Below are 22,523 nucleotides of genomic sequence, written 5' to 3'. Positions count from 1 at the left end.
ATATTTTGCAAGTTTAATCAATATCACAATCTTGTAATGTTTTAATTTTTTTCCCTCGACTTTATTAAATAATAATATTTATAAATCTTCGATATCAATTTTTAGATCTTTAGTTTTACTATTCATTCATTATTCATATTTATTTTTCATTGTATAGAAAATTGTATATTTTATATTTATAATATAATATTAATTCTGAAAATAAAAAACTATGTATCTTTCTTGAAAAAGATGAATGTAAATATTCATCGCGTTATTGATATATGTTGATATAATATAATAATATATTTTTTTATAAAAATATATGCTATTCTAAAGATCTAAAAAAAATGCATGATTTGTCTTTCTTACATTATTAAGTACCATAAAAATAAAAAAAAATTATATTCATTAATAATTTTTATAATATTATAAAATATTCTTCATAATTTATAAGTAATATGTTATAGAAATACTAAAAATAAAATTATGTTTATACATTTTTTAAAATTATATTAAATTGATAAAAAATTATTAGAAAGTCTATATTAAAAAAAAAAAATATTTTGTACAAACGGCAGTAGTTGTTAGATATATAAAAAAATGTTATTGTTATTTAATTTGATTGATTATTTAATTTGATTGATTACTCAATCTAAAAATAACTATTTAATAATTCATTCATAATCACATATACATGTATCATAATTTTATAAATGATTTAAAGCTATATAAAAATTATTTAGAAAAGAAAAATTTAGAAAAATTATATGATATACATAATAAACATCATTATAATAAAATATGTATAAACAAATATTGTTTTAGTATTTTTAATATTACTTATGTATTCATTGGTACTAATTCGTGTACTTGTTGACCATTTGCACTAGTATTAGATCCAATTTGTGCTAAGGCTGATTGACGCCATTTTCCATTTTCCCCATTTAAATTCTTATCTTCACAGATGCAAAGAAACAACGTGTCTATCACAGTCTAGAATAAATCATAAAAGTAATTAAATATAAAATAAAAAAATAATTTATATATAATCCATTTATATGGATTATATATATTATTATAATAAAATATAATATAATAATTATAAAATATAATATACCTCATAAAGAGAAATGATACAATGAGCAATAAAAAATGCAAACACACAGACAATAAATATTGGAGCTGCATAAAAATGTAATCTAGGATCTTGTTTCATAAATAATAATCCAATACTACCAGTCGCAGCCATAACAAAACATTTACCAAGAAATAAAATAAAATCACCTACTCCATTAATTACTGCTATTTGTAAAGCATTATTAATAAGAGCTGTAAATGCCTAAAAATTTAAAAATATAATTTATTATTTTTAATTCCATTATTTTATAAATATATAATAAATAAAATAAGATTGAAATTATAACACACAATTCTAGCTGCATTACAAAAGTGTGTTCCTTCAATAGCAACAACAGTATATGCATTATGGTTCATATATCGAATAAATTTTTCTAAACAATAAAAACAACATATGCAACATTTTAAACCACATTGTGCACAAGGAGATGTCTCTTTATTTTTTTCAAATCTGTGAAATATTTATATTACAAATTATAATAGAAAAAATATAATTTTATAAATAATATATATTTATAATATTAAAATTAATTAAACATACTTAGCATGAAGATATGTCAAAATTAAACGAGGTAATTTAAAAAGTGTTATCAAAAATGAGCCACAAGCTACAGAACCTAAGTGATAACTAACTAAATTTCCCATAGCAGCACATACAGGAGATGCACTAGCATCTTTTCCTCTAAAATAATAAATATAATTCTAATAAAATTGTATGTGTTACATAGATATGTATAAAATAATTATTCTTATAATATTACCTAAAATACCAATGAGCAACAGCTCCTGATATTACCATATCTTGACAAGAAATAATGAATTCAGATGTCCATATTAAACCTATGATATATACCCACCACATATATTTTATCCAAGTTGAATCCACATATTCCACAAGTGTAAAAGCTAAAACACTTCAAAGTAGTAACAAATACTAAATTAAAAAAAGAATGCATTATATATATTAATGTAAACTTACTTTTAAATGAATCAAGGGAAAAATCAAGTTTTTTCTCTTCAATAAATGTATTTTTTTCTCTAATTAAACTCAAATTTAAAGGATCAAATATATGATTTTTATACATCTGTACAGATCTTGTACCAGGATAATCTACAATTTTTTAAATATTAATTTTTTTTTTGTAAATATTAATTCTAATTTGAAATTGTATAAAAAATTAGAACACTTACTAGCTGTTGCAAGACAAAGAATTACAGTTATCCAAAATGTAAAAAATAATATCAAAGCAATAAATGTTAATAAAGGTTGAAACAATAAACCTGGTAATTCTGCTAAACATTTAGCACTTTCTTTAAATAATGCTGTCATAAATTCAATACGTTTACGTATTATACTTAGAAGCAACAATAAAATAATCTGAAATACATAAAAAATTCTGAAACAAAATTTTTAATAATTCATAAAAATAATAGTTAATCATAATAATTTACAGTTATTATTGTTGCAATAATAGAAAAAGCAAGAAATGCTCTTTCATTTCTAACAGATTCCTCTAAAAGTTGATTTGGATCAGTTTTATCTAAAGTTTTTTTAATTTCTATATATGTCCACCATAATAATATACTTCCACCTATAAAATCATATATAAATTTTATTGAATTATGTTTTTACTATTTTATATTTTAATAATTTACCTATAGTTGTTACAGTGACAAGAATCATCACAATCCATGTTACAATATTTGCTAATAAATGAAATATAGCAATCATAAAAAGAGATAAAACTGAAATTAAGTATTTCATTTAAATGCTTAAATAAAATTAGTAAAATAAAATTAAAAGATATTAAACTAGCAATATGATAAATCATACCAAAAGCTAAAAAGGACAATGATAATATTTCTCTCCATGTTTTATATAAATCTCCTAAAATTTGTTCAATAATATCCCATGAATTGATAAATCCATATAAATTAACAATTACAGTTTCTCCTACATCTTTAATAGCTTTAGGAATACAACGATTAAGAACTGGTATACTATTGTAAACTAATTCAGGGCAAGAACCTGTTACATTTTTTATATTTCCATTACAAGCACTTAAATTACTGCCTGGCTTATCATGACAAAGTTGAGATCCTGTTTCCTTATAAAATTTGCATATATCATTCATTGTTGTCATAGTTCGATCTGGACATTTTTTGACACAAATTTTTAAAGATTGTGTGACATTATGTACATCCAGAAAAAATAAATATCTAAAATTATATTGATGAAAGTTTATAATATGTTTATAGAAATATATTATAAGAAATAATAATTTTAATGTTAATACTTACGGTTTATCACTAGTATCTTGTCCAGACAATTCCATACTACCAAATTTTGGATTATTTTTCATACCACAAGTATTTCCAAAGCTGTCATATCCATTTATGAGTCGTAAAGGATTACCATAAACAAGAGCAAAAGCTGCTATTAAGATCTGTAAATAATATCTATATTAATGAAATTTATATTTTATTATATAATATACAATTCCTTAATAAATAACATTTAATAGTATTTTTTATATTATATACATATAATTTTAAAATACATTTTTTTTTAGTGAGAAATTTAATTACCATAAGAAACCAAAATATAATAAAACAACAAAGCCAAAAAATATCTGTACATCCTCGTACATGTGTTGGATTATGTCGTTGTTCATCATCATCATCTCCTGAACAACAAGACATTTTTTAAAATTTTAAATATTACGAAATACTATGTTAAAAACACTTGAGTGAGATATAGTGTTTAGTTTCAGAACTACTCCCTTCATTGAATCACCTTGAAGTTATCTTCAATTATTAATACATTATATATAGTATAATAATTTCTTTTTAATAATATATTTTTTACATATTTTTATATTATTTACAACAATTTAAAGAAAATGAAAAATTATCAGATTAAATATTGATTAATATTGATTAATATTGTAAAAAAAGATAGATATAGAGAAAATAAAAGATACAGGAGATTTAGTTTCGATATACGATCTTGCATTTTGCATAAAGTAAATCGTCTCCAAGGTAACAACAATATCTATTATTTTATCTAATACGTCATATGGATTACTACAATGAAGATTATAATAACTTAATTTCTTTATTTTAAGTATGAAATGATTAGTTTAATGTAAAATATTAAATCATTCAATAATAAAAAAGTTTAATATTTTAATTGTTGAATATGAGCACTTCATTTTCTAGCACGTTGTTTATTTTAACAAATAATATTTTGTTATAAATATGATTATTGATATTAAATTATATTACTTAGAAATATAACCTATATCATTAGATAAGTGCCAATCTCAATATAAATATTGAAATATAAAAATTAAAATTTAAAACTAAAATAGTTTATTTGTTTAATTTATAAAATAATAAATAACTTTTGTTTAAATATTACATTATTTTAATTTTTCTTTTTTTTTTATTTTATATTTTAATAGTATTTTTATTCTCAATTTAATGCAAATGAAAACTATTAAAGTTTCATTTTACAGATAATAAAATATAATTTTAATAATGGAAGAAGATAGTGGTAAGAGAATGAGAGGTAGAACTCGTGGTAGAGCTCGTGGCAGAACACGAGGACGAACTAGAGGTAGATCTAAGAAACAAGTAAAGGTGAATTTAAATAATTTTAAAATTTTTAATTATTTATTATATAATTTATTTTCTTAATACTTATATTTGATTATAACTTATACATAACTTACATATTTAGGTCATTGAAAGTGATGAAGAAGATAATCCTCAACAAGTAGAAGAACCTCCTGTGGAAACAACTGGTACAGAACTTGAAGAACATGAAGCTCCATCAACTCAACAGCTTCCTTTGGAACAACAGTTTGATTTGGAAGCTGATATATCACAATTAGAAGCTCCAACTTTTACAACCATTAATAGAGGTCCTCCAGAACCAATGTTACGTTTAAGATGGGATCATAGAGTAAATCTCATTGGAGAGAAAGTATTAAATCCTATGATACATTGTTGTGACAAGTGTTTAAAACCAATTCTTATTTATGGACGTATGGTAAGAGTTTTTTTTGTGTATATTAAAACAAATTATATTATAAATTATATATTTATTATAAAATCCAATTTGGTAAATTTTTAATGCTTAAAATTAATTATAAAAAATATGAGAGTTATAACATATAATCAATATATCTTTAAAATAAAATAAATTATTATAAAATAAATAAGATTTATTGCTGTGATTATTATTATTTCTTAGTTTAATATTTATAATAATATTTATAAATATCACATATTTTTATATATTTTAGATACCTTGCAAACATGTCTTTTGTTTATCTTGTGCTAAAAGAGAAGATAAAGTTTGTCCTCGTTGTATGGAAAAAGTTTCTAGGGTAGAACAAACAGGTTTAGGTACTGTGTTTATGTGCACACATGGTGGAACAAGATATGGAAATGCAGGTTGTAGAAGAACATATCTTAGTCAAAGAGATTTGCAGGTAATTTCTTTTTATTTTTAAATATTTTGATCATTGAAAAATATTGAAATATATTGTTTATAGGCTCACATAAATCATAGACATATATCAGCTCCACCACAAGTTCAAGGCATGCAAGTGGATCCTCCACAATATGTGCATTCTAAATCAGAAATAGAATCTCAATTAACAAAAGTTTCATCAGTTGCTATGCAAAATACTCGCATAAAATCAGTACAATCTCATATGGTTCAACCAATAATGGGAAATGATCCTAGAGTGAATTCAATGGTCAATCAAGCACCAGTGGAACATAGACAACAACATAGACCACAAGCATTACTATCAATGCAAAATTACAGTCAAAATTCTGCACCTCCACCACCAAATAATGCTCCATTAAGAACGAATCTTATAACTGTGCCTATTCAAGATACAGCTATAACAACACATGATATACATACCCAACAAAGTCATCATTATTATCCTCCTCCACCTCCACAAGTTAATTATGGAGGATATAATGTACCACCTCCTGTTTCTCAAACACAACAATATTATCCACAACCTCAGCATCCTGCCCAAGTATCTTATGTGCCACCACCACCACCACAGCAACAGCAATATGTATCTTCAACACCAACTTCGATAAGACCATCTCCAACAGGATATATACAGGACCCATCATATGGTCCTCCACCTCCACAACAACAAGCTCCACCACCACAAACTCAATGGTCACAGCATCAACAACAATTTTATAGGTAAAGAAAAAATGTATTATGGAGAATTGTATAATATAAATTGTGATAAAATTATTATGGAAGCAATGATAATTAAATATGATTGTAAATATCAATTTTTTAAATGTAATGTATCATTAAGAAATATTCAAAATATTTTATACTTTTCAAAGATATATAATCGCAACATTCAATGGCGAAAATTATATAATCTTATAGAAATAAAATTATTTCAATCATGTGCATAAATTTATTTATTTCCCATTTTTTAACTTTACAATAAGCTAAAAAAAAAGAAATAAAACTAATTTTAGATTTTGGGAGAATTTGTAACAAAGAATAAAACAATCTTATATAATATGAAAATGATATATACTTATTATTTATATACATATAACAAATTAATATAAATTAAATAGAATTTAATAGAATATTAAAATTTTAAATAAGTATTTCTATTACATATTGCATAATTCAATATTAATTTTTATAATAATTTTATCCTATATACGGAATAGGAAAATACGAAATATATATTTTTTTAGTAAAATTTAATATTGTACAGACTATAACGATTTTAACATATGTACAAAACTGATTATATATAACATGTACATATATAATGTGTAATTAGTACATTATATTTTTATAATGTATTTAATGAAATTAACAAAGATTCATTTATTCATACACTCAATTCTGGCCTTTCGCTTCTTAAATCTAGTCATATTTGTAATAATAAATATTAATTGAGACAGACTAAAAATCGTATATTAAGAGTACTTAAAAATTTATAAGTATATTTTTCAGTGGAAGGCCAAAATATAAATAACATACATTCTTAAAAGACAGTTTTGAATCATACATGAAAATAGTTTTTAATCTTAATCCATCACGCACATATTAATGTATTTATCTATGTATAATTACTGCATCATTATGGTGTCTTGTTCCCTTCACGTTTTACATCAATTCTTATATTTACAACCTATTATTATATCAAATATTATCCACATTGCTATATATATAAATGTATATTTATATATATATATTTATACGAACTACTTTCCATTTACCTTTTCATGTATATATTTTTAAATAATTATGTTTAAATTATAATAATCAATATTTAACAATTGCTTAAAAATATTAAGAGATGACAAAAAAAATCGCAACATATGTTTGTGGCACAGCAGTTGATTTTTTTAATATAATATAAAAAAGAATACTATTTATGAACAAAATATAAATAAAACATATAATAAAATGTATTTTAATTAAATGAATATCTGTACCTAAAATGCAACTGGAATATTAATTATTTTTTAATTATATTTGACAACATTAATAAAATAAATTAATATAACATGATGAAATAACATATCAAATGATATAAATTTATGTGTAAAGTAATTATACATGTATGAATATTAAAAATTTTATAATTTAGATAATAGATCAAATCTTATTTATAAATTTATGTTATGTACTTAGGTACAGATATAAAAATATATCTTTTTTAAAATAATATGAAAAGAATATATTGAAATTATTTCGTATGAAATAATTATTCTAAAAATTATAGATATAATGCAATGATACATATTTTTTTAAAAAGAAGTCTTTTGATACAAAAAATAAAATATACTTCATATTAAGATTCATATTAAGATTTTGTTAAAATATGATTTTAAAATAAGCTGAAAATGTTTGTATTTCACAACTGTTATCTGATTTCAACATGTATGTGTATTATATATTAACATTTTACACTATACATAATGTTTAATTGTAATTCTTTGATTGTATAAAATATTTTTCAAACATGTTAATGAAGTAATAATCTTTTCCAAATTTAAATCTGTTTCTAATAAAATTATTTTACAATATTATACTGGAAGCCAGTCTACTTTTATTCATTGTTATTAATAATTTTTATTATTCAGTTATCGCTGAATATTAAAGATGGACAATGCTGCAGTTATACAATATTTCAGGACTTTTAACATGTTTGTTAAAAAAATTTAAATTAATTTCTTATCATTCACAGTATTGAATTACATAAATAGAGTTTATAATTCTTAGTAACAAAGAACACGATTTTCTTGGAAAATATCATCACAAACTAGTAAAATCCTATATTTTTTTTGTTTAAGAATCTTTTAAAGATTACATGCACAATCGATAATATGGCATTATAATTAATATAGATAAATTAATTTATTATATTATATGCTAATTTAATAATATAAAAAAAGATTAATTTCATGTTTACAAATTTAAAAATATATTTGAAATTGAAAGTTAATTAAAAGCTACAAATGCCAAGGCACATTTTATATTTATTTATTTTTTGAATTTATCAAAAATTATTAACAAATGAATTTTTTTTATGATTTGATAATAAAGTTTAGAAGTATTTTTTTATATTTTCTTTTCTATTAGACTTTAAAATTGTTTCATAATAATATTTGGCTTATATGTTAAAAAAATTATTATTTTACTAAATATTGCCACATTATCAATATTGTTGCAAATTGTTAATATTTTTTTTAAAAGTTTTTTAATATATTTATACATAAATTTGAAATCAGTCTATCTGATGTGATCACGTATTATTAGTAGAAGCATGATTATGTATGTTAACACTAACTTGAGGAATGAGAGGAGATGCAAGTGGTTTAGGTGTAGTGGTATCAGGAATTGGGATTGAAACTGCAGGAGGTACTGGAGAATGTTTTTTAGTTCTTTCTTGTTGCCATGGTTTTGCATGATCCTTACTCAATCTTTCACTTAAGGCTTTTAATGCTATTTGCCTGTAAATTATTATTAAATAATTAAAATTATTAAATAATTTAAAATATTATTATTTAAAAAGTAATCTTTAAATTGTAGTTAAAATTTGCTTTTTATTTTATATTGTGTATGTATTTTTTAAGTAAATAATTAGAAAAAAAATCAAACCTTCTTCTTTCGCTATCATGTGGATCAATACCAGGAAGATTTATAATGAGACCAGGTGGAGCATTGGACATATCAAATCTTCTAACCACTTTTCTACAAATTCCAACTCGTACAAAAAAACCATGTATTGTATTACTTACAACTGCTATTGGTGGTTGTAAGACATTTGGAAAGAAACTATAATCAAATTCATATAATATTAAAAATATTTTGTCTCAACACACACACATATACACACATACACACATAATAAAATATAATTTACCTTGCAAATGTAAAATTATCAGCCATATCACCACGTGTACCATTATTATGTTTTTGATAAAATCTAAGATAAGTCCATGATATTAATAAACCACTAAGAAACATAGTTGGATGAGTGCCTTCTAATAGTCCAAAAAGCCATAATATCACTCCCATAATCCAAACCATTAATGGTATATTTCTATTTGTAATTTTACCAATTGGTGTTTTAACTAAAATATGATCTGGCATTATTTGTTTTACAGCTACTGTAACACCTATAATTTTTCTCTAATTAATTTATATATATTTTATATGATTAATGATATTATGATATTTTATTTTATTATATTTACAATGTAAAATATATAATAAAATATATTATATGATATGCATATAATGATGATAAATAATTGATAATAAAAATTTATTTTATACAAAGAATGTACCTGCAATATATCCAGTTAATCCATGGATATGTATATCAAATAATAGATCTGGATCATTGGTGCACATATAAAGAAATAAATAAAATAAAGCTGACAGGACAGCGACGCCAAAATTAACGATAGCAAAAAAAGTCATCATTTCCATTGCACCCCATAAAGGTTCAATCAATTTACCACAAAGCCCTACTGTAACGATATCCACACATACTTCCCAAAAATGTATTTCAAGAAAACAAAAAGTAAATGCTGTCCAGATCCAAAAAACTGGAGGTAGTAGATAACCTGGTGTCACACTTAACAGACGTACCGTCTCCGTAGAAAAAGAAAGGCAATAAGAAAACAAAACTACTACGCATATAAATTTCACACTGGTGCTGGTATTTCCCAAAAGGGCAGCAAATTGTTGTCTCAGATAGGGGATATTTCTACCCAGGCCCTTTATTGCTGCCATTTCTATTAAGCAGCTCTCTTAACCTCTTTGAATCAGAGAGCCACTTGTACTATGACTTGACGTTCGTTACATATAGATCAGCCACATTGACTTCTACTTTTATATATCTATCAATGTAAATAATATGAATTACAATTTCTCTATTTAGCAAACGTATTAATAGAAAGGTATATATTTTAAATATTAATAATAATAATAAATATAATAATAATTATAAATATATTTGTTTATTCTTATTACACAATAAATCAAATATTTTTAATATATATATACGTATATTAATATTATATACATATATATAATAATATAATAAAAAAGATTATAATTCATTAATAATTATATATTATATATATTATATGTTTAAATGATTATGTTTTGTTTTTCATTGATTAGTCATTGATGTTCGACATTTTTAAACACTTTTTGGAGAATTTGTACAAATTGTTTTTATATTAAAAATTTATTATTACAAATTTCGGTTCTAAGTATGTGTGAAATATGTACTGTTTTACATGATTATTTTGCGAGCGTTCACAAATGTTAAAACATATCATACAGGTAACCAGAAAAATTTCGGTAAAAAAAAAATATTAACTAATATATAAATTTTTAATTAATTCATATAAAAATTCTTATGATATATTATTTATTTATGTTATTATAACAAGATACAAATTTTCTTAATAAATGCCTGGAGTTTGTCCACGTTGTAATCGCGAGGTTTACTTCGCAGAGGAAAAATTAGCTCTTGGAAAAGTTTGGCATACGTTTTGTTTCTCTTGTCGTTAGTATCATAAATTATTATTATAAGATTGATCCAAGATAATTATTTTTTTCCCTGTAATGTTTTTTTCATTATTTAATTATAAATGAAAGTTGTTTGAATTTATAATTTATAGGTAGCTGTAGAAAATTACTCAATAGCTGTAACGTCGTGACACATCTTAGTGAATTATTTTGCAAGAATTGTTATATTCGTCTGTTTTTATCCACTGCGAATCATGCAATTAAAGCAATACCAAACTCGTCTGCAACTTTAGCACTTTCCAAGGAATTATTAAATTGTTACTGTTGCGACGCAGAAAACTCAATCGGTAACGCGTCATTAAACAGAAATCAACATTATCAATCCGACAAGTATAGACTTCGTGGTGGAGGAAGTGAAGTTGAGGAAACAAATATTTGTCTTGAGGAAGAAAAAAAACATTTCATAGAAAACGAGTGTGCAAATCTAGGTATTGTCAATTCGATGACAACAATTTGTGATCCGCCACCCAGTCCTACCGCAATAACTACGTGGTACAATCGACAACATTCTAGGTTTCGCAGGTTTAAATTTATTCTCGACATATATTTTCGTTTTTTTTTTGGTTATACCGTCTATATATAAATGCCAAAACATTAAAACATTCATTTTAAAACGTCTTGTTAATGATATCTTATTAAAATAGTACGTTGTCTCCGGAGTGGCAGAAGAATAACACTAACGCGAAAGATTGTCGATTTGAAGTGCAGAAACAAGATACAGATCAATTTGAGCCAAAGACTTCGTTTAGTAATAATGAAGTCAACATTACAGAGGCTCAGTTAAGGTATATAAAATTTTCTGAATTTTCTGTATCCCTATTCTTCCAGATTTTTGTAAACTATTTCTGAAGAAATGTTTAGCAGTAAGCGCAAAAATAATTGGATATATTAGACTAGCATTTACGTTGAATTCGTATTTACCACTTTTCATCGGAAACAGAATCCGTCGGTAAGATATCGGTAGTTTAAAATCTTTTTACCGTTATAGTTAATAGTTTAATTTTCATGTTGTGTGTCATTAATTTTAAACTTATATTTATTTCTATATATATTTTATATTTTTATTTTAAAACTCCAGTGCAATGGCAATTCGACAAAATAAGGCTTTCTAAGCGTAGATATTTCCAGCACAGATAAAACTCAAGTGACATCTATCAACTGGAATAATAAAATTAACAAATACGATCCCGTATACGAATTTAGTGCCAATAGCGTCACTATTCCGTCAAGACGAAAATTTGCGTATCCGCCGGTACCACCGCCTCGCAATCCGTTGCCTTCCCGACGACGAGTCTCGTTCTACGACGTCGTCTTCGGGGATATGCGCGGAAACGACCAGAATTGTATCTCGAAAATGCAAGATGATCATCATAGGCCCTGTTGCAATAATGATAATAAAAAGGAATACAATAATTCTTTCGACATTTGGCAAGCGGACGAATCGGTTGGTAAAAACGACGGCGGATACGAAAATATTAATGTAAATTATACCAAAGATAGTGGCAGAATGCATTTTGAAAAAAGCGCGTCGGACTGTGGTGAAGAAGACACGTTAAGTAAATGCAATGACATCGAGAAGAGTCGTGGACAAGATCATTGCATCGAAGGTAATTCAGAATCGCGCGCGTACAGAATAATGAACGAGAAAGATGATGCATCGTCGAAAGAAGACGCTATGACGTACGGTCATCAAAGTGGCCCGAATTCATCGAACGAACTTGATGATAATGAACGAATGCGGGGAGGATGCGGTGGACCGTGCGGACCTCGTGTTAGACTTCCATGTGGAACAGTGAAAGTTGAAACTGCTTGTCTTTGTAAAAGTAAAAACTATATTTCTGGAAAATACCAGTTTAAAATTATTCGTGCATAAAGAAGAAATATTAGGTGGAATTTTAATTTTTATATTTCAGGAGAGCCAGAACCATGTCGCGTTGTGACATCTTGTGCGACTTGTGCTACAACACCATGTGCCGATAGACGTAGTTGTTGCTCATCGTCAAGTGATCGGCCAGTTTGCAAAAAATCAATTATTAAATGTCGTCCACCGTGCATCGGAGAATCTCCAACTTGTGGAGGAGGTGGATGTTGCGGAGGTGGATGTCGTGGTGGTTGTGGAAAACCTGGACAAACGTGTTTACCGAATCCATCAAGACTTTGCACGACACCTTGCCGACCGTGTTCACCTTGTTCCCCACCAAAGCCATGCGCTCCACAAATAATTTGCTATTGCGGTCAAAAATGTGGAAATTGTTGTGGAAGTGGGAATCGTGCATGTTGTTGTCGGTAAGAATTTTTAATATTGACTCTTTATATCGATACTTTAATTATTAATTTTTTTTTCTATATATATATATATATATTCTATATATATATTTCTATATATATATATTCTATATATATATTTCTATATATATATATTCTATATATATATTTCTATATATATATTTTCTATATATATATATATATATATATATAGATCAAAAAGTCCAGTATGTCGAAATCGAAGCAGAAGATGTTGTAGTACCGAAAGGGCTGAACCAATAGTCATTGAGTCAGGATGTTGTCGACCGAAATCTGGTTGCGAATGTTTGGGTGGAGGAGTTGATTGTCAACGCTGTGGACGAAAAGTATATCAAGCTGAAATGCAGGTAATTTTGATTTTAATTTTAAAAATCAATAGTTTTTTTGTTAATTCACGTTGAAACACGTGAACGTTGAATACCGTTCAAGATTGTATCCGGTATGCCGTTTCATAATACATGCTTCAGCTGCTACTGCTGTAGAAAACCCTTGGAACCGTTAACATATCAAGAAAATTGTGGGGAAATTTATTGCAAACGTTAGTGTAAATTTCGAATTTTGTAAATTTACTTGTTCTTTATTATAATCAATAGAATTTATTGTAGATTTTATATTTTAACTTCATCTTCGCTATTTAGAATGTTATGTTCGAAATTTCGGACCTCAAGGATATGGATACGGCGTGGGACCAGGTACATTACAAACTCCTATGTGAAGTTATTATACAACATTAATTAACTTTATTATCTCAAAATTAGTTATAAATAACTTATACATGACAATTTTTACTTCATAGTTTGTATTTCTTTTTTATAATTCATTCATTAAAACATAATTTACAAAATATATAAATATTTCCTCTTGATATAATTTAACATTTATAAGAAAAAATTACTATTAATATGAAAACTTTTAGTTCATCAGAAATCTTATCTTACTATCAATCATTTTATAAAAATGATAAAAGGATTTAAATTAAAAGCATATAATATAAATAATATATATATATATATATATAATATATATAAAATAAAAGATATAAAAATATTAAATGAAAAGGAAAAAAAGAAAAATAAATCATAAAAATATTAGAAAACAAAATCATCGTCCACTGTTTGAAGATTCCATACATCTATATTTATAAAAAATAATACAAGTATATATACAAATTCGTAAACGGATAAAGCAGAACAACAAAATGATTATTTTTCCGTGGAAAATAAGAACACACGAGAAAGATCGTACACTTTGCAAAACGGGGAAGAAAAAGAAATAAGAGTATTTGTCGAGTAGTTTTATTGGTAAAAATAAAGATAGAAAGAATGGAAGAACGGAGTTGGATTCTGTGAAAGTACAGGGTATGAAACGAAAGCAAAGATATGAGAGAAAAAGAAAGAAAAAAGAAAAAAGAGAATAGGAAAGAGAAAAAGATGAAGGAAGAAAGAGTGAGTGGTTGGTTTATTGAGTCTCTCCTCTTAGTGGATTGTGGAACGCGGAATGTACGCGGCACTGCTGGCTAGAGGGGCGTTTATATAGCTTTCAAGCGCAGGAGCTTAATCTAATTTCAAATATAAATCTGTTCTCTCCTCGTTTTCCTTCTCTTTCTCTTTCCGCCTTCGTTTTCTTTCTTCGACCGATTCCTCATCCATATAGCAGCGTGCCCGCCCGCTTATATTATCCAGCTGGCTACGAATCTCTTTCGCTCTACCTATCAACGTTATAAGACACGCCGATTTACTTAACTTCGACGAATTATTAGCCAGATAGTAGAACATTCCTCGTCTTCTTGCAATAAGCAGATATACATTTATTTGGACATTTAATTCAATTAACTTAACACTTTTAATAAATAAGTAATTTCATTCATACGATGACGATGAATTGATTAAAAAGTGAAAAATAATAATTGTACAAATTGGAAATATCAAAACGATTTAAAGAATAATAAGAAAAAAATTGCTTATTAAGTTAAATTAGAATAAATATTTAAATACAAATCAAATATTTCTCTGATTTTTTAGAAAATTGTTTATAATTGTATAATAGAATTTTTACATAACAGTGCAAAAGTGTATAGAATTACATGAATAACGAGTCAAGTATTTTCTCGATGTAAAAGAAAATTCGCCTAAGGCTGGAATTTTTTGATACACAACACAGTAACGTGGATGCACCTGCGGTCAGGAAATCGAGAAAATATCTCCTCGGTTCGACGATCGGCTCGCTCAGTCTTTTGCGCGCGCCGCTTACTCTGAACGGTATGAAAATCAATTATTTCGTTAATTCGTGCGTTACATTGGCTGTCACGAAACCATCACTGTGAACGACAGCGGCCCAAGGCACTATTTTTCAATTCCCAATGTCGCCCTACCTTTTCGAACGTATTTCCGTCTGATACGTCCTCGCCATTTTGCGGCCTTATCTCTTTGCTTGGTTTTAAGTATGTTTTATATTCTAGGAAGAAATACTGTGCGATCAAGTACAAAAATTACAATGGGATCACTTGAAATTCATAAATGTATTCAAAAATTCGATTTTCTAAATTATTTCTTAATACATCGCGATTAAATAAATTAGGTTTCAGGTATGGAAAAAGATTGAATATTTAATATTTTAATGATTATTTATTTTATCTATTATATCGAATTTTTATAAATAGATAATTATAATAGATAATTGTTTAAGATGAAATTATTTAATTAAGATATTTAACTTGTTAATTGCAGAATGATCGAATGATGATTTATGGTATTTTTTTATTTAACATTTAGTTGCTTATTGATATTTGGATATATCTAGCAAATTTTGAGTGGAACATGGGAGAATGAACGCGACAATCGAGGGTAGTATCCCATGACGTGGATGTCATGTGAAATTCTGGTACGTTAAAATTAATATCTCCCATTTGTCAATGGCCGATACGTTTTCGTTGTACAATGAAAACTGGCTAAAAAGGGGAGCATACACAAATGTTAGACCCCAAAATGTTCCCTAAACATTGTCACAACATAGCTAGGTAACCTGGAAGGGTATCCATAGAAGTCACATTATAAGATATTATTCTTGTAACATGTTATAAATTGATTATTTAACACGAAACAAGCAGATAAAAATAATCTTTTCTTCCTTTTTTTCTTAATCGATAATAAACATTAATTACCGATTTCATAAATAATAATATTTTAAAATTCAAATTTTATAATAATTTTATATAATAATACTTTAATGAAACAATTCGTTCTTTATAAAATGATAACGAATAAAGATTATAGAATAAAGCGTTTTGTTGACGCGAAAAATGAATAATTGTTTGCAGACTATGGAGGATAATAGTGATTTTATCCAGCGTATCGAATTGCTGGACATGTGGACGCAACCGTGAAGAATCCATGCGTTTCAAATGGATCGCAGTTTATTCAGTATTCTGATTTAGAAAGGGTTCGAAATTATACACCCGACCACGTAAGTGTTTCAGTTCTTAACGATAATCGCCCATAAATACTAGATCAATGCAAAAACGTTCAATTGCAATTCTTCTTAATTCAAACGAATACCATAATTTTTGTATTATGTTCAATGTTCAATGATGATGAGAATGAGATGAGAAAATAACGAGATTGAAATAGGAAAGAATTTCATCTTCGATATCAGTAGCATAAATAAAATTCTCATTTCGTGTGCAAATTGAATCAGATCAGAAAGGATACGATTTAAGGAGCAAGTCGTAAGGATCAGGTAATGAAAACATTAAGAATAACAACAATAGATTCTGGTAAGGGATTTTTGATATGGACGAACGTTAGCTAGCCAGGCGCGTGTGTGTACCGTACACATTTAATTTGCATCGTATAAATCGTGTTTCCGGTCGAGCACGCAATGCAAACACGCGTTACGTTTACACCCTCGGTCCCTCACTGCGTTTTCGATCCACCATTTGGGAGGAACAGAGAGAAAAGGAACGCCGTAGAGACGCGCGCGCTTTTGCATGCTGCCACGTATTGTAACCCCGGTAATTTATGATTCGATAAATAAATCAGCCACGTTTTATCCGTTCTCATTCTCTCTTTTCGTTTTCTCTTATTCTCTCTTTCAACCCCTGGCGCCGATTTCTGCGCACACTTGTAAGATGATTTTGGGGGTTACGCCCAGTTTACCATCCGTGGATCTTCCTGGGGTGAAATCAACCCTTTTTTTTCCCTGCATCTCTCGACACGATCGTGTTGTACCTGTGAAGATTCTTTGGAAAAGATACTCACGATCTATTGTGGATTTATTAGGAAAAAAAAGTTGATTCTATCCAGCAAGAATTATATTTTATTTATAATTGGAATTTACAATTTAATGACCTGATTGTTATTTTTTATAGAGATCTCTTTTGGATAAATAATATAGGGAATTCTATAACGTTAGTTTTTATAAATATAATATTTTAAATATCATCATCAATCATGATGTCTTGAAATATCGTATAGTAAATTATTTATTAGCAAATCATTACCAAATGATTGAAATACATTAAGGTAAATTTTAGAAGATTTAGATAGAAACAATATCTAAAATTCTTTACAATTTTTAATGTAAAAATATATTAATGAAATTGCTCTTAAACGAGATTGCTCTTATGTTTCATGATTGTCCATCTCTCACCGATCATGAATATTCATACCATTATACATTTGTTTATCGCTCTATGCGTCGGTACACCGTGCATATATGCAAATAGTAACAAAATACATTCATTTTATAGTCATCAATACGTTATATACGAAAAACGTTCCTCTCGATAAATTCAAAACAATGACAATGATAACTTTGATAATTGGAAATTTTATTAAAATTCTAGAGGTACATAATTAATTGATCAACCAGAATATCGTGCGTTTGCCTATGCTGACAGGTAATTGTGGCGGAGAAGCGATCAAAGGCGTGTATATTGTGAGTTGCTCATACATAGGAACGTTTAATCTTTATTTAAGGAAAATTTAATCGACGATGTATTCAAAGCTTAATTTCCAAGGAGACGTATACTTAACAAATTATCTTCGATAATTAATATTGGTCAGATATAAAATAATCAATTTATAGTATTATTATATTACTGGATATTGAATTGAATGAATAATATATTGATATTCAATGTAATTAAATTGTTAGCAAATTTTTATACACGAATAATTCTTTCTCGTTTTATTTAATTGGCAATAATTTCATTTCAGTTAAGATGAAGAGATTCGATGAAAATGAATCCGGCTTAACGGCTTCTATCATTTTCTAATGTATCATTGATGGTATAAAAAATCTTTGGTTTTATACAACGTGGTCCGTCAAAGACCACGATTCGATTTTGATACCTGTGTTACACTCTGATCGATTTCTCGGAAAGGAGAAATAAATAGAAGAGTAAAACGCCGTCCAAAATTTACGAGCGGACCCCGGTCTGTTATGGCTCCCGTGTGGAATCAGACCGATTTCCCTTGGCGTTTTTATTATTTTCTGATAGCATGTTTACGAGGAAGGATGAATGGAAGCGTACTTTATGAGACATGTATGGGTTTTAGATTAGGTATGATGATGCTTTACAAAATTTATATATATATATATATATATATATTACTGTTTATAGGCTCAAAGATCATTCGTATATATTAATCCATTATTATTTTATGGGGATCGATCATGTTTCCGTTGAAATTATAAACTGTGAAAACATGATTTTAGCATGGAAAAATTAAAAGAATCTTCTCTTCATTTGTTACTTTTATATAAATTTTTTTCTTTTCTTTTCTTTTCTTTTTTTTTTTTTTTTTTTTTTTTTTTTTACTAATTAACATTATTAATTTGGTTTTTAAATTCTTAATTTATATTAATTTCATCTTCTTTCATATCTGTAACTCTTTCAGCAATATGCGATATGTACATAATTAAATTGAAACGTCTGTCAAGTTTCTGACGTCTGTCAGGGAAAAAAGTGGAAAATTACTTTTAGCAAGATGAAAAAAGGGAATGATCGAATTATATAATTAGTTCCAATTATTAAAAATATTCATTGCCGTGTTTAAAACTCGACACATCGATTAATCGTGTGTTACAATTCTTTTTTCGCCTATCCATTTTTCGAGCTCGCGCGGGCCAAGGAAAAAATATGGTTACAAGTTATTAGCGGATCGGTTTTTTCGAAAAACAGGGAACAACTCGCAACCAGTAGCCCATACGTTGTATCGGTTCCCGACGAGAGAGAAAGAGAAAGAGAGAGAGAGAGAAAGAGAGAGAGGGAGGGAGGGAGGAAGGGAGGGAGGGAGGGGGGAAGAGAGGAGAGGGAAAGAGAGACAGGGAGGAGAAAGGAAAAAAAAAGGGGTTGGAGCGTAGAGATGGAACGGAGGGGGAGAGGGAAGAAAGAGAAACAAAATAAAATCAGAACGGTGTCATATGCGCCTGCTTGCATGATAAATGTAGCGATTTAAAATCGAAATTTCTCTTTTCGTGTGCACGAGACCCGACGTTTGACTAATGGTCCCGCATTAACTATTGGAGCATTATAGAACCTGGCCACGTTGAAATTTTGAAAAATACATTCGCCCCGACAAGAGATTAATATTTTGTAGCTTTATCTATGCTCCGCTGGGCCGAGTTCTACGCGCCCGTGTCGACCGCGTTAATGATAATGATCGCGGGCATCCATCCAACCATTTTTCCCGCCCTCCATTGCCCGAAATTTCCGACCTAAGTGAAAGCAACTTGACCGTCGTGCCAACCTCTTCTTGGATCAGGATTGAACCAAGCGATAATTGTACTCCCTGGTGCGTGCTTCGAGCACGTTGAATTTTAATATTTTTAAAATTAAATGGAGATTGAAGATGGAAATGAAGTTGGATATTACAAATTTTTATCGTTAATAATATCGTATATAAAGGATATAACTTAATGATCTAAGTTTTATTTATATAATACATGGAAGAATTTTATGCGTTTACCTCGCGCAGAGAAACGTGATAAATCGAGTAAAATAATGCGTTACGCGTTAGCATGGTAGTATAAAACGCGTTAAACGCGTTCACGAAAGGTGGTAACCCTTTTCGAGCTCTACTCGACAAAAGTAGTGAAGAGGAATCGAAAGGAGACCACACGTACGAAAACGAGGTCGGGTTGACACTCGGGGGCACGTAACCACCCTGTCTATTGTGCACGGACAGGGGTGGATTTGCCCAATGAACTGTGTTTTACCGAGCGTAAAATATCCCCATTCTTTAACCCGTAATGCTTGCCGCGTTCCTCCGTGAATCGCTCCTTTATCCCATACAAAGTACGAAACCATGAAAGGTGGGCCTCCACGATCAATTCGAAGAGAAGAGAAAAAAGAAAAAGATATTTGCCGCTTTGGAGAATTAACGTTTAAGAGAACTCAGTCTTAATAAACATTGTACAATGATAAGATAAGAAAAATCGACGACGAATTTATATTCTCGAGGATTGAAATTCATCGTTTGTTGTTCCTTAAATCGTCTCCGCGTGTTTCGCGATGATCACTCGTCCCGGTGAAAGATAAATGGCGTAATGGTCGATAACAAAAAAATAAAAGGAATAAGAGGGTTGGCGGGTCTCGGTTCGTTACGACGATCACCGTGCGGACTGGAATCACGGGCGGAGGGTGTCCGCCCCGTCCCACGTTTTCAACCCCTCGCAGAAAGTTCGCGCTTAATATTATTAAATTGAAGGACAATGGCGGTGGCCCGTGGCACGCGACGTTTAAACGATTTTAATAACATTTCACGGAGATTTTTTTAATAATATGATAATAAAGGGAAATGAAAGAAAACGCTCAAGGGATTATTATCATTCTGTCACGGGGTGGGGGGAGGGGCTCGATCCGCGCTTCGCTTCTCTGCCTCCATCTGCCGTATCGTATCCCTCTCCCTTTTTCACCCGTCACCCAACCTGCCGCTTCGATTCTCATCGCCAGATATACCGGAACTTCTGTTTCGTTTTCGTTTTAATATTCTGGCCCAGAAAGGATCCAGTATCTTCACCTCATCGCTCCCACTCGTTCATCCACGATCCGCCTTTCGGCCCTTTTAATTTCTCATTCTCCCTCCCCCGCGCTTTATCCGCGATCCTCTTTTATTAAGAGGTGGATAAGTTAATATTGGCCACGCTCCATGTTCATTCCTGTGTTTAGCGTTTCAATTAAAAGCGTCTTAAACGTGTTTACGATGGAAAATGCGACGTGTTTCTTCTAATGATTCTTAAGAATAATTTAAATCGTTTAAAATAATTTCCATCGAACGATATAAAAGAGTCGTATCGAAAGATTATACGATATTTTTAGTCGATTTTTTTTAATTGTCCGTCCGTATCGAAATTATTATGCATACGTTTCAATTATTATGACACGAATATTTATTTATTTGTCAGGAGGAAGAAGTGTTTCGAGAATTGAATTGATTCGAAGATCAATGGTAAAGATTGCGGCGGAATTTCGGTGAACCAGGTGTCAGTACAGGGTGGCAAGTCGTTTACGAAACTGTTTGATCGAACGGTGCGAGGAAGTCAAAGAATGCTTACAGCGGCCGAAGTAGAACGAATCGACATCATTAGCGGCGGCCGATTTCTATCGTGATGGATGCGCATCGGGCCAGTTGCACATTTATCTAACGACAAATAGATCCTGCCTTCGAGACGTCTGCAGACTTGTTTTGCATGGAAAGGTGTATATATATATATATATTAAAATCGTATTACTATTGAAGGTAAAATTAATCTTACACCTATGAATTAAATTTTCAATTCAAAATTCTTTTCATTATATATTTTCTCGATATTTTATAGAAAATAAAATTACAATTGGAATGGAATCGAAGAAGGAAATGCGAGAAAAGTTTGCTGACTTAAAGTTTGCGAAGAGGAACATCGAAGAGAGGATGCGAGAGGATTGACAAATTCAGAGATATATAAGAAAAAAAAGAAA

At 28.6% G+C, this 22,523-nt stretch overlaps 5 protein-coding genes across 11 annotated transcripts; 3 read left to right on the top strand and 2 right to left on the bottom strand.

The window, feature by feature from the left end:
- Positions 1-704: 704 nt before the first annotated feature.
- Positions 705-3,912, bottom strand: LOC122720962 (choline transporter-like 1). The gene is made up of 12 exons (XM_043948114.1): positions 3,709-3,912; positions 3,421-3,566; positions 2,954-3,339; positions 2,776-2,865; positions 2,572-2,711; positions 2,311-2,497; positions 2,099-2,230; positions 1,881-2,025; positions 1,661-1,801; positions 1,411-1,570; positions 1,100-1,321; positions 705-975 (listed from the first exon to the last, which is right to left on the bottom strand). Exons 1-12 carry the CDS (start codon positions 3,820-3,822, stop codon positions 823-825), a joined length of 2,016 nt encoding a protein of 671 aa, XP_043804049.1. The 5' UTR covers positions 3,823-3,912; the 3' UTR covers positions 705-822.
- Positions 3,913-4,024: 112 nt separating this feature from the next.
- Positions 4,025-6,489, top strand: LOC122720963 (E3 ubiquitin-protein ligase Hakai). 3 transcript variants are annotated; one of them, XM_043948117.1, is made up of 5 exons: positions 4,025-4,161; positions 4,641-4,764; positions 4,865-5,176; positions 5,433-5,621; positions 5,685-6,489. In XM_043948117.1, exons 2-5 carry the CDS (start codon positions 4,663-4,665, stop codon positions 6,366-6,368), a joined length of 1,287 nt encoding a protein of 428 aa, XP_043804052.1. In that variant the 5' UTR covers positions 4,025-4,161; positions 4,641-4,662; the 3' UTR covers positions 6,369-6,489. The 3 variants fall into 3 exon arrangements, with proteins under 3 accessions (XP_043804052.1, XP_043804050.1, XP_043804051.1); XM_043948115.1 differs by lacking the exon at positions 4,025-4,161 and adding an exon at positions 4,224-4,432 and having other exon boundaries at positions 4,639-4,764; XM_043948116.1 differs by lacking the exon at positions 4,025-4,161 and having other exon boundaries at positions 4,585-4,764.
- Positions 6,490-8,820: 2,331 nt separating this feature from the next.
- LOC122720964 (transmembrane protein 115) lies at positions 8,821-10,526 on the bottom strand. 2 transcript variants are annotated; one of them, XM_043948119.1, is made up of 4 exons: positions 10,000-10,526; positions 9,573-9,783; positions 9,308-9,484; positions 8,821-9,159 (listed from the first exon to the last, which is right to left on the bottom strand). In XM_043948119.1, the coding sequence occupies exons 1-4, from the start codon at positions 10,448-10,450 to the stop codon at positions 8,952-8,954; spliced, it is 1,047 nt and encodes a 348-aa protein (XP_043804054.1). In that variant the 5' UTR covers positions 10,451-10,526; the 3' UTR covers positions 8,821-8,951. The 2 variants fall into 2 exon arrangements, with proteins under 2 accessions (XP_043804054.1, XP_043804053.1); XM_043948118.1 differs by having other exon boundaries at positions 9,573-9,828; positions 10,000-10,523.
- A 342-nt stretch (positions 10,527-10,868) lies between these two features.
- On the top strand, positions 10,869-12,095 carry LOC122721026. Its single transcript, XM_043948207.1, has 4 exons — positions 10,869-11,234; positions 11,350-11,749; positions 11,902-12,042; positions 12,086-12,095. The coding sequence occupies exons 1-4, from the start codon at positions 11,138-11,140 to the stop codon at positions 12,093-12,095; spliced, it is 648 nt and encodes a 215-aa protein (XP_043804142.1). The 5' UTR covers positions 10,869-11,137.
- Positions 12,012-14,312, top strand: LOC122721009 (keratin-associated protein 5-5-like). Of its 4 annotated transcripts, none has more exons than XM_043948182.1 (6): positions 12,012-12,206; positions 12,391-13,080; positions 13,171-13,543; positions 13,737-13,908; positions 13,991-14,099; positions 14,200-14,312. In XM_043948182.1, the coding sequence occupies exons 2-6, from the start codon at positions 12,579-12,581 to the stop codon at positions 14,274-14,276; spliced, it is 1,233 nt and encodes a 410-aa protein (XP_043804117.1). In that variant the 5' UTR covers positions 12,012-12,206; positions 12,391-12,578; the 3' UTR covers positions 14,277-14,312. The 4 variants fall into 4 exon arrangements, with proteins under 4 accessions (XP_043804117.1, XP_043804118.1, XP_043804114.1 ...); XM_043948183.1 differs by having other exon boundaries at positions 12,386-13,080; positions 13,782-13,908; XM_043948179.1 differs by having other exon boundaries at positions 12,386-13,080.
- The last annotated feature ends 8,211 nt before the right edge of the window (positions 14,313-22,523 follow it).

The sequence above is a fragment of the Apis laboriosa genome, unplaced genomic scaffold, assembly GCF_014066325.1.
Source record: "Apis laboriosa isolate Shangri-la unplaced genomic scaffold, ASM1406632v1 scaffold13_cov153, whole genome shotgun sequence".
Taxonomy (NCBI): Eukaryota; Metazoa; Arthropoda; class Insecta; order Hymenoptera; family Apidae; genus Apis; species Apis laboriosa.
The sequence above is the reverse complement of the archived record's forward strand: the minus strand, read 5'-3'. Positions and strand labels throughout refer to the sequence as shown.

Bases quoted from the DNA above. Each gene is read 5' to 3' on its own strand.
- LOC122720962 (XM_043948114.1), bottom strand. From the start codon at position 3,822: ATGTCTTGTTGTTCAGGAGATGATGATGATGAACAACGACATAATCCA. The intron at 2,866-2,953 runs GTATGATTTATC...ACTTAATTTCAG, and splicing joins ATTGTCCTTTTTAGCTTTTG to TTTTATCTCTTTTTATGATT. The intron at 2,498-2,571 runs GTAAATTATTAT...TATGTATTTCAG, and splicing joins TTATTGCAACAATAATAACT to ATTATTTTATTGTTGCTTCT.
- LOC122720963 (XM_043948117.1), top strand. From the start codon at position 4,663: ATGGAAGAAGATAGTGGTAAGAGAATGAGAGGTAGAACTCGTGGTAGA. The intron at 4,765-4,864 runs GTGAATTTAAAT...TTACATATTTAG, and splicing joins GATCTAAGAAACAAGTAAAG to GTCATTGAAAGTGATGAAGA. The intron at 5,177-5,432 runs GTAAGAGTTTTT...TATATATTTTAG, and splicing joins TTCTTATTTATGGACGTATG to ATACCTTGCAAACATGTCTT.
- LOC122720964 (XM_043948118.1), bottom strand. From the start codon at position 10,450: ATGGCAGCAATAAAGGGCCTGGGTAGAAATATCCCCTATCTGAGACAA. The intron at 9,485-9,572 runs GTAAATTATATT...ATTTGATTATAG, and splicing joins GATAATTTTACATTTGCAAG to TTTCTTTCCAAATGTCTTAC. The intron at 9,160-9,307 runs GTTTGATTTTTT...AATAATTTACAG, and splicing joins CATGATAGCGAAAGAAGAAG to GCAAATAGCATTAAAAGCCT.
- LOC122721026 (XM_043948207.1), top strand. From the start codon at position 11,138: ATGCCTGGAGTTTGTCCACGTTGTAATCGCGAGGTTTACTTCGCAGAG. The intron at 11,235-11,349 runs GTTAGTATCATA...TATAATTTATAG, and splicing joins TACGTTTTGTTTCTCTTGTC to GTAGCTGTAGAAAATTACTC. The intron at 11,750-11,901 runs GTACAATCGACA...TTATTAAAATAG, and splicing joins CCTACCGCAATAACTACGTG to TACGTTGTCTCCGGAGTGGC.
- LOC122721009 (XM_043948182.1), top strand. From the start codon at position 12,579: ATGCGCGGAAACGACCAGAATTGTATCTCGAAAATGCAAGATGATCAT. The intron at 13,544-13,736 runs GTAAGAATTTTT...ATATATATATAG, and splicing joins AATCGTGCATGTTGTTGTCG to ATCAAAAAGTCCAGTATGTC. The intron at 13,909-13,990 runs GTAATTTTGATT...ATACCGTTCAAG, and splicing joins TATATCAAGCTGAAATGCAG to ATTGTATCCGGTATGCCGTT.